Source organism: Ursus arctos, unplaced genomic scaffold (genome assembly GCF_023065955.2).
Source record: "Ursus arctos isolate Adak ecotype North America unplaced genomic scaffold, UrsArc2.0 scaffold_12, whole genome shotgun sequence".
Taxonomy (NCBI): Eukaryota; Metazoa; Chordata; class Mammalia; order Carnivora; family Ursidae; genus Ursus; species Ursus arctos.
Window position 1 is genome coordinate 14317822 of NW_026622786.1, and position 13676 is coordinate 14331497.

The following is a 13676-nucleotide window of genomic DNA, read 5'->3' on the forward strand; positions in this document are numbered from 1 at the left end:
CGCGATAAGAGGCATTGAGGGCGGAGAGCTTTTTGCCAGAGGGCCGCAGCTGACAGCGGAATGGAACCGTAGAAGCAATTCTCGCGAGATATAGAGCGGCCGTAGCCTGTGGAGAGGGGCGGAGGCCCAGAGGGGTACCACGTGGGGCTGCCGGACTGAATCTCGGGCGCGCGTCCAGTTTGGGTCTAGGTTGGAGTTGGAACCGTGGAGATGAGGAAGGAAACCCCGCCCCCCCTAGTGCCCCCGGCGGTCCGCGAGTGGAACCTTCCCCCTAATGCGCCCGCTTGTATGGAACGGCAGTTGGAGGCTGCGCGGTATCGGTCCGGTGAGCCGAGATCCCGGGCCTGGGAGCTCCCTCACCCTGGCTCGGGATGCCCTTTCCCAGGACTGGCCTTTCCAGCCCGCCCCCGTCCCGCCTGCCTTCCTGACCCCTGCCTCGCGTCGCTTAGTTCAGTTCCCACCCTTGCCCCGGGTTCCTGAGCTCAGATCTAGACTCGGCCCGCGTGCTGTTCGTTCAGTGCGGTCACCATGGAGACGAGCCCTTCCACTCCTCCAGCTCTGACAGCTTGTACTTCCTTTAGATGGGGCGCTCCTGCTCGGGGCCTCCAGCCTGAGTGGCCGCTGCTGGGCAGGCTCCCTCTGGCTGTTCAAGGACCCTTGTGCCGCCCCCAACGAAGGCTTCTGTTCCGCCGGAGTCCAGACGGAGGCCGGAGTGGCTGACCTCACTTGGGTTGGGGACAGAGGTATCCTAGTGGCTTCCGATTCAGGTGAGTCACTTTCTCCACAACCCCACAGGTGGAATGGGGGATGGGATACAGATCGGGCCGGGTTCAATCTTTTATGTCCCATACTCAGTGCTTGGGGGAGCTTGAGGGTGTTGGCCGGAAGGAGAGCTCTTGTGTAGCGGGAAGATACCTTTCCGTGATTCTAAATTGCCTGGTGGGAATTTCTAACAAAATTAAGAAGTGAATTAGAACCACTTTTTCTTCCCTATAACCTTCCCAGTATCCCCCCTCAACCCAGACCAAGGATAATCTTGATCCTAAAGATGATGCTTAAGTCAGTCTGTGCTCTTTCCATTTCCTCCCATTTTCTTCTTTTTAAATGTCTTCATTCTGCTTTGTTTTGAAAGTCAGGTTCAGCAATGGAGTCTTTGGAGTTAAAAAAAAAAAACCAGCATTTGGATATTGGTAGGCGTTGCATGGAAGGATAAAAGTGGGACATTATCATGGAACATTGCATCAAAAACTGGGGATGTGCTGTATGGTGACTAATATAACAAAATAAAAATTATAAAAAAATAAATTAAAAAAAAAGTGGGACATTAAAGACTGAGCCTCCCTGAGTGTTGAGCCTGAGCACTACATACTCAAGACAACTTTTGGGGGGGTTCTCTGTACTTAACCTGTCACTGTGCAGGACATTCAGTTATTCACAACATTTGTAAAGAAGCTATAGTATATTTATTCAAATTGTTCAACAAATACTAATGTCCAAGCAATTGGGAAGATTTAACCACACTGGACTGTGTGCTACAGAGATTATGGAGACTTTATCCTTGTCTCTTGGGACTTATTTTCCAGTGTTTTCTCATGGAAACAGATAATGGATTTTGCCAGTCATTCCATCTTTCCCTGTCTTTCTAGAAGCTTTCCCTGCCTAATTGTCTGGACTGTTATTAAGAAAAGAGTAATGCCAGCATAAAACCAGATGTCTTGGAAACTAGCTAAATCCCGTAGTGATAATGGATTTTGCTTTTGTAGTAATAGCTTACTTTGTTAGTTTAGTGACTGTGGACTCCGTTGAATCCTAGAAGTGAATTACTGTCTTGGTGTAATCTACACTCATTTCCCCCAAACTTCTCCCCACTCCCAACAGGTGCTGTTGAATTGTGGGAGCTGGATGAGAACGAGACACTCATTGTCAGCAAGTTCTGCAAGTATGAGCATGATGACATTGTGTCTACGGTCAGTGTCCTGAGCTCCGGCGCACAAGCAGTCAGCGGTAGCAAAGACTTCTGGTGGGTCCTTGCGCTCACTGTTCCTGCCTTTTAGACCCCTTTTGGGTGTCTTTACTATCCTGTTAGCTTCGTTGAGTAACGTTTTGGGGGTACTGTAATAACACAGTGATTAATTATGACATGTCTATAACATTTCCGTAGAGATATTACAGTCCATTGTGAATAGGCCTCAGCAGAAGCCCAGTAGGCAATGACATAGGACATGTCAGTTAAAAGAAGTTCGTATTTGAACTTGTTTTATGTAGATACTGTAGGTCAAATTAAGGATCTGTTTCCTTTTGCTTCTTAGCATCAAGGTTTGGGACCTTGCCCAGCAGATGGTACTGAGTTCATACCGGGGTGAGTGCACATTCTCTTTAGTCCTGGCCTTAGCTGTTTTCTTTTTATTCTCCCCTTGGTCACTTTGAACTTTGGATATCAGGGGCAGCAGTTCCTTGCCCTTCTGCCTGATAGTTTTCTTCCAAAACTATAGTCAGGCCCCAATATCTATCCGTTGCCTTTTCTTAATTTCCCTATTTCCGGGAATGGCCTCACCATCTTCTTGGCCACATGAGACTCCAGCTCTCAGTGCTTTTCCACCCCTCCTGCTTCCTCACTATCAGTGGGTCCCCGAGTTCTTTGGAGTCTTTTTCCACTTGGTCAGTGATTTCCCTTTCCATTTCTGATGCTCCCTTTTGCTTTCAGGCTTTACTCCTCACAGATGGTGGCACTGACCTCATCTGTCCATCTGCAGTCCCTCATCTGTCGTGGTTTGTGTGGCTTGTGGGTTAATATCCCATTTTCTTGTCATGGCATTCAAGCCCTTCTGTCAGTCCCCCTTCAAACATACTGCTCTAATTAAAACCAATCATAGCAGATCCTTGACATTCTCCAAGAATAAACCCTGAGACTTGTGAATCTCGAACTTTTGAATATTCACCTCCATAAAATTTCTATTTTTCTGGTGAAAGCCATCACTTTCTATTAATGTTACTTTTTTTTTTTCCAACTCATTTTCATTAATAGTGGTAGCAGCTGACTTCATTCTGGGAGCCATTCTTCATGACGATAATGCTTGGAGCATTAATGTGTGTGTGGCTAAGAGGTGTAGATGCTGGGTGATGACCTGGTTCAGTCAATGGCTTAATGCCATTCCCTGCCAATTCTAACTGCAAAGTGTATGATTCACAAATGTGCCAAAGCAAAAATCCCAAATTCATAAAGATCTCGGACCTTCAGCGTCCAAGACCTGTAAATGGTCAAACAATGTTAAAATACCAATGTGGAGCCTACCACACATGTCTTTTATTTCTTAGGCCTATGAGGGTTCTCCTGGTCTGCTCTAACTCTTTCAGCACTTCCTCCATTCATCTTTTCTCATTAGTTCTTTGTATTTCTGTCTAATCCCCCCCCCCCAACTGCAAGTCCCTTGAGGGCAGGGGAGCCACTTATTCTTTATCTTTTGTATTTTCCCATGGTGCTTGTCTCTGAGCTTTGCTTTCAAGTGAGCAATCAATTCCTTTTCATTCTGTTGGCTTTCCATGAAAGGCGGTTTGATGATATGCTCCTGTCCTGGGCAGACTGTCTCAGGTAGTCTAGTTGAAATACCTTTAAAGTATATGGTTTCCACAGCCTGTAATTAACGTATATCAGTGATCTTCAAAGATCTTAGCACGTAGACCTCCTGGAAAATTTTCCAAAAACTACCCTCTCACACATTTTTTAAATTGGCATCTAGTTTAAGTTTAAATAGTTGCAAAGGAGGTACTTTCTGGCCATATCATTATTGTGCACTGGATTTGCAGGTTAAGCCCCTTTCATCTCTGCAAAATGTCTACCGAATAACCTAACTGGCTAAAAACTAACCTGCATTGTTAAGCCAGCTGGCCAAGTTAGACTTAAATTTCTATCAGAAAAAGTCTGACTTCGGGGCGCCTGGGTGGTACAGCGGTTAAGCGTCTGCCTTCGGCTCAGGGCGTGATCCCGGCGTTGTGGGATCGAGCCCCGCATCAGGCTCCTCTGCTATGAGCCTGCTTCTTCCTCTCCCACTCCCCCTGCTTGTGTTCCCTCTCTCGCTGGCTGTCTCTATCTCTGTCAAATAAATAAATAAAATCTTTAAAAAGAAAAAAAAAAGAAAAAGTCTGACTTCATTTTGAAGTTCGGTTCAACTTGTCAGATGTGTCTTTCTGACAACCATCTGTCATAGTTTTCAAAATTTTCATTGTTAAGAGGAAACACAGAGAAGTCTCAGAATTACTCTAGCACTTGTGGTGTGTTGTGGTTTGTGGTAGGATGAAACAAGGCCAGCCCCTGCACTGAATTTTACCCAGATGCTCTTCCTTTTGCTGTTTGGCTCTTGGGGAAAAGCCCCTTTGATTTAATACCCTAGAGTTTCACACACCTGGGCATTGTACCAGGGTGCGGTGTGGGGTGGGTGAGAAGCGTGCATCCCTTCCACAACTGGGAGAAGGGGAATGTGAAAGCCGAGGCAGGAAAGGGGCACTGGGAAACTCTGGCAGCTTCTCAGTTTGATTTAAGGAAAGAGAACTTTGGAAAGTTTATTTCCTGAAATGCATCAGTATCCAGACCTCCCCTGAAAGTGTCTGTATGTTATCTGGAGGCGTGTGGGTACTATCGTATGAAAATTGCTCTTCTGGGATGTAAATCCCTTTGCTCTTCTTGCTCAGCCCCTAATTTTTCTTTCCTTGTCTTCACTAATTCATTTTCTTCCCCATGCCTTTTTAGGTTTTAGAACTCCATCAACCTTTTCTCTTAGGTTTTGTCTAATCCAAAATCTCTCACAAGATTTGTTAAATTGCATCATGAGATAAGGCCCGTTTCTCACACCTCCCTTAGTAGTATCTGGGCTGCGTGGTAGTAATGCCTCCAGCTTCTGCTCTGTCATACTTCCCTTTCTCTCTCCTTCACAGCTCACTCCGGGCAGGTCACCTGTGTCACGGCCTCCCCCCACAAGGATTCCATGTTCCTTTCATGCAGTGAGGTGAGATACAGCCTCTCCTTCCCTCCCCACTTCCTAGCCACACTCGAACCCTCTGGCCACAAGTCTAGTGTGGAGACTTGGCCAGCAGCTGCTCTTTGGATTGTGAAGCTCTTGTTCTGTTCCTTCTTCTAGGACAACAGAATTTTACTCTGGGATACCCGCTGTCCCAAGCCAGCATCACAGATGGGTGAGTCTGAGAGCCAGTGGTGGGAGGGTGGTACTAGGAACCCACCTGGAAGAGGCTTCCTTGGCCAGAGACAGAGGCAAAGTCACCAGAGGTTCAGTCAGTGTGACATAAGGGATATAATCACTTTTTTCCCCACTGAGGCTCTGTTGATTCCATTTTGCACAGTGGGCACCAAGAGGAAGGGTGGGTTCGTGGGTGGCTGATTTACTTTATGTTTCTGGGATGGGTGGACAAAGGGGCCAGCATTGTTGCCTTCATGCTGTATGCCTGAAACCTGCCTTTGACTCGTGTCCAGAAAGGGCAGGAGCCCGAAGGCTAAATGAGGGTATGAGGGTCAAGGGCAAGGACACGGCTGCCTTAGTAGGGTTTGGGAAGGGGAATAAAGGTGCTTCTGCAACTTTGTTTGAGAAGCTCCTTCACAGAGCTGGGCTCTGAGTCTCGTTTCAGCTCCCTCCTCTCTCTTTGCAGGCTGCACTGCCTCTGGCTACCTTCCTACCTCCCTGGCTTGGCATCCTCAGCAGAGCGAAGTCTTTGTCTTCGGTAAGGCAGCCTGTCCCACAGCATTTTGACCCTGGGAAGGGGGAGGGTGAGAGCACGCTGACCCCGTCACGCACACGACTCTAGCTGCTCGGTCTCAGCAGCACACTTGGGCATTGTGTGAATTACGCCCGTGGGAAGGTGGGATGATGCAAAAGTGGTTTTAGTTTGGCTTTGGAGAACATGATGACTTTTTAGATCTGATTCCTGATTGTTTGCTCCGGCTCCTGTATTCCGGGCATGGCCAGAAGTGAGTGAACCACAAAACAAGTGGATTGCTGTATAGGGAACTCGGCTGTAGAGTAGGGCTAGCTCCCATGCTCTCAGAGCCATGATACTGTACATATGGTGACGGAGTTTGTGGTTAAAATAATAACTATCTCGTTCGTTAATTTTCACGACCACCAGTGACTAATTGTCCCTACTTGACAGAAGAAGAAACTGATGCTCAGAGTGGTTCGCTCGTGTAAGGTTGAGGAGCTAGCATTCAAATCCAGGTCTGGCTGACTCCAGGGCCATGTTCTGATCCACTGTGATGGGCTTCCTCTTTTCTCTAGGTGATGAGAGTGGAACCGTCTCCCTTGTGGACACCAAGAGTGCAAGGTGTGCCCTTAGCTCAACTGTGCACTCCCAGTGTGTCACTGGGCTGGTGTTCTCCCCACACAGGTACTGTCCTTTGTCCCCGGGGGCCTGATGGGTGTGAATGGGACCGTGCTGGGGCATGCTGATGTTTGCAGAGCATTAGCTGATTGGGCCATTCCGTAAGGCAGACAGTGCTCTAGCTGAGGTTTCAGAACGCTCATGATCTCTGAAGACCACAGTCCTTTTTTGGGTAGGATGGTTTCTGTCTGCACAGGGCTAAGATAAGGTCCTGTTCCTGCTCAACACCCAGAATGATTAATATTGCGGGCTTCTGAGACTGCGTGGTTGGGAAATTTCTGCATTCTTGCTAAAACTGCAGGGAGGAACCAGATGGGGTTGTTGGTTGCCAGGCTGCTTGTCCACCCTGGTTTGCTCCATTTCCCTCCTCTTGCCCTGGAACTTGTAATGTGGACTTGAGCGGTAGCCAGACCTTAACCCGAAGTGGGGATCAGGCCACCTCCTCTGGGTCACTTTAGGGTGGGGGGTGAGGGCTACACCAGGCAGGATTCATCATGGGATCATGGCTTTACCTGACATAACCCTCCCCTTGCTCTCCTAGCACCCCTTTCCTGGCCTCTGTCAGTGAGGACTGCTCACTTGCTGTGCTGGACTCAGGCCTTTCGGAGGTGTAAGTGTGAAGTGGGGTTCTGTAATCAGGGATTGGGGAGAAGAGCTGTGGGTGGCTGGGTCCTTCTGCCTTCGTTGAAGTGCACTGACTGCACCGTCTCACTCAAGGGGGCCGGGTGGTGGGAGCAGGCTGGCACTGACTGTCTCCCTGCTCCTGGGACTGACTCACAACCAGCTCTGTCCCTGGTAAAGGAGGGCTGTGGTGGTAGGTGGGATTTCCATCTGGTGATCCAGCTCTCTCCAGAAAGGGACAGTCTACCTTTGTCACATAAAGAGCACATACGTGAAATGCGACCTGCTGTGGGGTGAAAGGCCGCAAACACCGTACCGGAATTACTGCTTCCTTCTTACTGAGAGAGCCGTGATTTGCTCTCTGATCCTGGCCCATATTACCACCCTTGCTCTAGCCACCATTTCTTTATGAAATGAGGACACTGGACTGAATGATCGATGAAGTGCTCTGTGGCTAACTGCACTGCTGTCATGGTGACAAGGCCACCCATACGGTGAAGTTTGTGTCACACATCCAAAAAGGTGCCCTGGTTGTGTTGGAGTGTCTCTCTTGTCCAAGTCCGCTTTTTCCTCTTGTCTCTCACCACGCCCATACTTCCCTTTTTTCTCTTCTAGGTTTAGAAGCCGAGCCCACAGAGACTTTGTGAGAGATGCTACTTGGTCCCCGCTCAATCACTCCCTCCTTACCACGGTGGGCTGGGACCACCAGGTCATCCACCACATCCTGCCTACAGAGCCTCTCCCGGCCCTGGGACCTAAGAGCGTTGCCGAGTAGAGTGGATTTAAGACAAAGAGCAAATCCCCCATGAGTATCCACTCCCTCTGCCCCTGCCCTCTCCGTCTGTGAGACCACACAGGAGCCTTATACAGTATGTTGGTACGCCAGATCTGGGCAGTTAATAGGCATCGTCTCTCGGCCTGAGGGAGGCTGGATTCTGGGATCTTGTAGTCATAGGGAAGAAAAACTTTCTTAAAATTGGATATGTATGTGTGTCTGAGTGTGTGTGTAGATACATAATTTTTGGTGGTGGGAGGGAATTAAAGAAATCCATCTTACATCTTTCCCAAGCCGTCCCCCCACCAAAAAAAAAAAAAAAAGTTCACAAAAGGGTTTTATGCTTCCTACGTGGCTGTGCATGAGGAATTGGCCAGACTGGATGAGATGTGGGATATGGGCATCCCTGGATTCTTGGAAGCAGCTTATATACCACTCATGGAGATAGGAGCAACTTTATTTTTTATAGAACTTAATCTGCCTTTCTATGGCAATGCTTCCATTCACAAAAATCCCGCCCAGCTCACCTCGAGGAAAAGCCAGGACACTCCTCATAGTTTTCCACATCTTTGCCATTAAACTGAGTCAAAAATCCATTTTCTGGCTGAATAAAATTTTGGCTGGTGCCTGTGTAACGCTCACCCCCCCCCCCCCGCCCATGGAATTGTACCTGTGGAAGATGAGCGTTTTCCTGTCATAGATCCCATGGGAAAACGTTGGGGGATGGTGGAGAGCGGAAAGGCATTTTAGTTAAGTTAAAAACTGACATAGACTTGCGAGGAGCGTCTGCCATGTTTCCCACGGGAAAACAGCTTGGGGCCTGACCTCTCCTGGCTTCTGGACCCCTTTCTCTGGATGTAGGAAGTCTGACTGCTGTTTTTGTGGACTCTGAAGATTTTAAAGTACAGCATCAGAGAATTGGAAATACTAGTTGGTGAAATAAAAAGCTTAGGCTTCGGCCTGTCTTGAAGCGTGTGTTATGTGCAGTTAGACATATCTCACTTACGCGAGTCATCAGGGTATCAGTCATAGCCCAGCATTTTTGTGTGTGTGCTTCCTCAGCCCCTCAGAGTAGCTAGTTGGGACTTAAATATTGGGTTACTTGGGTGGGTGGACTGGTTACTGCCAGAAGTCATGGTCAATTACTGATTACGAAACTAAGTACAGTTATGTACTTCCGTGCTTTGCAAGTTTAGCTCGGCTAAAATCACATGAAACTAGGCCAGTTTGAAGGAGTATGGACAAAATATTTGTGAGTAAAGCTTCCATGCTTCACCTTTGCCAAACAGGAGCTCTGTCATCACAATAACCCCGAGTAAAAACATTGGAATTTGTAGTCGTGATTACTGGGTTTGGGGTAAGATGGGAAGAAAGCCTTCACTGTTCCTAACCATAAGTACTTAGAAGGTAATTGGGTGGGTGGGCGGAAACGCTGAAGTTCTTCCCAGAGATAAACTTCACAAAGTTGTGATGGCTTAGAGAAAGGAGGGGTGAGGTGGGCAGGAACCAAATTTGCCTAGCCCTTTTCCTCCTGAACTCAGGAATGGTGGAGAGGAAAGCAGCGGAGACGAGAACCCAAGGAAATGTCTGTCTGATTCAAGGTGGTTAAAATGACAGCAAAGAAGGAAAACCGTTTTTGAAAAACCACATTATCTTATTGTAAAAAAAAAAGTTGGTTTGGATTCAGGTCTGGGCCGATGAGGGTAATCACATCTATTAATGATTGCCATTAAAACATTGGCAAATCTAATCAAAATTACCATCCCAGGTAGGAATGACTGTCCCAGTTTGGGTCAGATGTGTATGTTACAGTGAGCAAAGAAGGTGGTTTAGAACAGAAGGTGGCTCCTCAGTGAGAAATGTGATAGCCCGCGCGGTTCAGTAAGTCCTGGACGTGAGGAGAGTTTCAAGAGTTTCAGGAGCGTGAGCGTGGACTTACAGGTGAGGGTTGGGAACAGGCTCCTTTTACTCGGCTTAAAGCTACAGGCATTTATATTGCATTTAATTTCACTGGTTCAGATGTCTAATGCTGGGGTCCGTCCATTTCCCTGTCTTCATTGTTCTCATTCGGAAGCCCCTCCTGACCCCCTGTAGTCCACTGCTGATCTGCATATCACCACGCCTTCTCGGGAGTGCCCGGAGCCACGGGCTGAAGGAGGCTCGGTGTGGTTTCAGGTGGCACCAGACATTGCTCTGATTCCCAAGCTGTCTCCTGCCCCACAGGGCAGCAGGAGGCCAGTTCTTTAGTAGCTTTATAGGCATTACTTGCTGACTCACCGTCACATTATAGCAGCAAAAGCAAATAGTACTATCTTTATTTATTAAATTATTCTTTTTTGAATTGCCTCCATTTTTAAACAATATCTTTGAAATTAGGTATGTGAGGAAAATACACTTCTTACTATACATTAATATTTTTAAAATCCTTATGCACAACCAAAAATCATCTCATACCAAATATTGGGAAACACTGCTCTATCCCATTAGGGTCTTTTTTTTTTTTTAATTTTTAATTTTAAGTAAACACACCACATGTGGGGCCCAAATTCACAGCCATGAAGTCAGGAGTGGCACGCTCTACCAGCTGAGCCAGCCAGGCAACCCTATCCCATTCATTGTAAAGATGTAAAATGGTAAAGATCTTTCAAGTTTGCACCAATCTAGTCAACACTCTTTGGGCTCTTAGATTCAACCAATTGATTTTGTTCAAGTCATACGTGTCCAGTTTATCCCCATGAGTATCACGAAAGATTTGGCCGAACGCTTTGTTAAAACCAAGGTATTTCAGCTCCGTGATCTTGCCTTCAACTAGTTGAGTATCGTAAAATATGGGAGGGGGTGCAGTGCTGTAGGCGTTTCTTCAGTAAGCCAACTTAAAGACATTTGTAAGTGTCTTCTCACTCGTGAGAACAGGCTAAGCACTAGGGAGGAGTATTTTCAAGTATCCGGGTGGGTGTGTAAAATATATAACAATGGTTGTATTGTTTGAGAGCAAGAACTCAAGGATTGAGAGCAGACAGCATGACACGGCACAGTGACTTTGAACATGACCCTCATTCAGCATTTACTGTTCATCATCTATACACGTGGAGTCGTAGTTACCATCCTTGGCGTGGTCATCGCTGAATGAAGCAGAGGTCACTCTGGGGCATCCCTTGTTACATTGTGGTGTTCTTTTCATCCTCTGTCATCCTGAGGCATGCAATGGGTAGGTCTGAGATCCAGCCTTACCCACTGCAGCAGAATAGGATCCCAGAGGACTGACCCAGGTGCAGATGAAGGCGGTTCAGATTGGCAGGCAGATTTAGCTCTGTCCTGGAGGCAGCATGAAGAACGAGTGCTTCTGGTAGGAGTCGGGATAGAAGGGCACAAACCTAGTGGTTAAGCTCAGTGATATGGAATCTGGGGGACAGGAGCGGGCGTGAGGGGAGGCTTAGAAGTAGAGAAAGGCAGGCATTCATTCAAGGGGGGGGTCTTAAAAGATAGCCAGCAAGGGCCGCAGGTGTCTGGCAAGACTGAGTCAGGACCCAGGCCCTGGCGAACTGCTGTAGTGCCTATAGTTTACAGAACAGGAAGAGAAATGAAGGCAGAGACCCGTTAACAAGAATTAGGTGACTCAGGCTAGGAATTGGGAAGTAAGAGCACGGTCATTAGTGTTAGAAACCACACCAGGGGTAACGTAACGTTAGAGGTTCAAGTTGTTGCCCAGCCTGGTCCGGTGTTGCCCTCAGGAGGCTTCATTATCACCTGATTCAGGTTACTCACCCAAGGAATGGAGCGTGGCATTGACATGCAGGTGGCCCCAGCGACGGTGCAGGGTAAGAACTGGATCTCAAGTCTGTTTAGCAACAAAACTCATGTTTTCCCCATTGCCCCTATCCAAGAGAGATGAGAGACACATCCTTCTTCAAGAGGGAGACCTACACTAGCTCTGTTCACTAGAATAATCTGTTCACTAGACTAGAAGCTCTGTGAGAGCAGACACTGTCTTGCTCACCATTGTATGCAGAGTGCCTAGCAAGGCCCGGCACATGCTCAGTGACTATTAATTGAATACTTAAAGGAAGACGAAGATGAATGAACAAATGCAGACACAGTCTCTTAGGTGGGCTATGCCATCAGGCGAGCCTAGAGTTCTACTGAAACATCCTTTGCCTAAACGTTCTATACCATTTAATGTTTTTGTTCCATGGTATCCAAGCCATCTTCTGATTAAAAAAAAGTGATTTTCTGACTTCTTCATACTGGAAGGGATGCAAATTCAACCACTAGTCATTGTATTTCCCTGTGTCATTTATTATATTGACATTTGGTTAGTATCTCTGTGACACGGGGATTAGGTGAACTCTCAGTCTCTGGGAAGATGGGCATCCGATTTCTGGTCCTCCATGATTGAGATTCAGACCCTGAAATATGGGACCTACTCATGATCTGAGATCCTCTGTAGCAGGAAGAGAAAACTGATGGATCATAAAAGCATCTGGCTACAGATCTATTTTGTTTATCCTTCATATTGCTGCTGTATTTTTATAAAACATTGGCTCTCAGGTCTCCAGAATTATATAATTATGTTCCTTAGGGTCATAACACAGTCCCAGCACTGGCTTATATACTGGCTCAAACATTATTCACTCACACAAAGATTCAGATTTTTGTCTTAAGAAATTGAGAGATCAGGGGCGCCTGGGTGGCACAGCGGTTAAGCGTCTGCCTTCGACTCAGGGCGTGATCCCGGCGTTATGGGATCGAGCCCCACATCGGGCTCCTCCTCTATGAGCCTGCTTCTTCCTCTCCCACTCCCCCTGCTTGTGTTCCCTCTCTCGCTGGCTGTCTCTATCGCTGTCAAATAAATAAAATCTTAAAAAAAGAAAAAAGAAAGAAATTGAGAGATCAGGACGCCTGGGTGGCTCAATCAGTTAAGTGTCTGCCTTCGTCTCAGGTCATGATCCCAGGGTCCTGGGATAAAGTCCTGCATTGTGCTCCTTGCTCAGGGGGAGCTTGCTGCTCCCTCTGCCTGCCACTCTCCCTGCTTGTGCTCTCTCTTTCTTTCTCTCTGTCTCTCTGACAAAGAAAGAGAGAGAAAGAAAGAGAGGAAGGAAGGAAAGGAGAAAGCAAGAAAGAAAAAGAGAGAAGAAAGAAAGAGAAAGAAAGAAAGAAAGAAAGAAAGAAAGAAAGAAAGAAAGAAAGAAAGAAAGAAAAGAGGAATGGAGGGAGGGAGGAGAGGGAGGGGGAGAGAGAGGAAAGAAAGAAAGAAGGAAAGAAAGAATGAAAGAAAAAGAAAGAAAGAAAAAGAAAGAAAGAAGGAAAGAAAAGAGATGGAAGAAGGAAGGGAGGAGGGAGGGGGAGAGAGAAAAAAAGAGAGGAAAGAAAGAAAAAAGAAAGAAAGAAAGAAGGAAAGAAAAAAAAAGAAAGAAGAAAGAAAGAAAGAAAGAAAGAAAGAAAGAAAGAAAGAAAGAAAGAAAGAAAGAAAGAAAGAAAAAGAAAGAAAGAAAGAAAAGGAAGGGAGAGAGACGTTGAGGGATCTTCCAACATGGGATCTATTTCATCCATGGCAACCATTAGCAGCTACTTGGAGTGCTGTCCCTGTTCATACCGATCTCTATTGTCTCTCAACCAAGAGGCTTCAGGTTAGTCGGTGTGTATCACTGGGCTTGAACTGTTGTTCTCATAAAGTGGACAGTGAGCTATTATATTGTGTCCATTTCACCCATGTACATTACCTGCCTGGCACGTGTCAGCACATGAATCTGAGAACCCCACTCTGCGGGGCAACTCTTTCGGTGTCCTTAGTAACAGCTGCCACTCACTGAGCCCTTATTACACGCCAAGTCCTGAACTAACAGTCTTTCATACATTATCTTTTTAATTCCCATAAAACCTTATGAGGTGAGTATGA

General features: G+C 46.8%; 1 protein-coding gene across 1 annotated transcript; it reads left to right on the forward strand.

The window, feature by feature from the left end:
• Positions 1–21: 21 nt before the first annotated feature.
• Positions 22–8750, forward strand: WDR77 (WD repeat domain 77). The gene is made up of 10 exons (XM_026483766.4): positions 22–325; positions 582–767; positions 1879–2020; positions 2310–2359; positions 4930–5000; positions 5133–5187; positions 5656–5727; positions 6282–6390; positions 6926–6994; positions 7621–8750. Exons 1-10 carry the CDS (start codon positions 211–213, stop codon positions 7778–7780), a joined length of 1029 nt encoding a protein of 342 aa, XP_026339551.2. The 5' UTR covers positions 22–210; the 3' UTR covers positions 7781–8750.
• The last annotated feature ends 4926 nt before the right edge of the window (positions 8751–13676 follow it).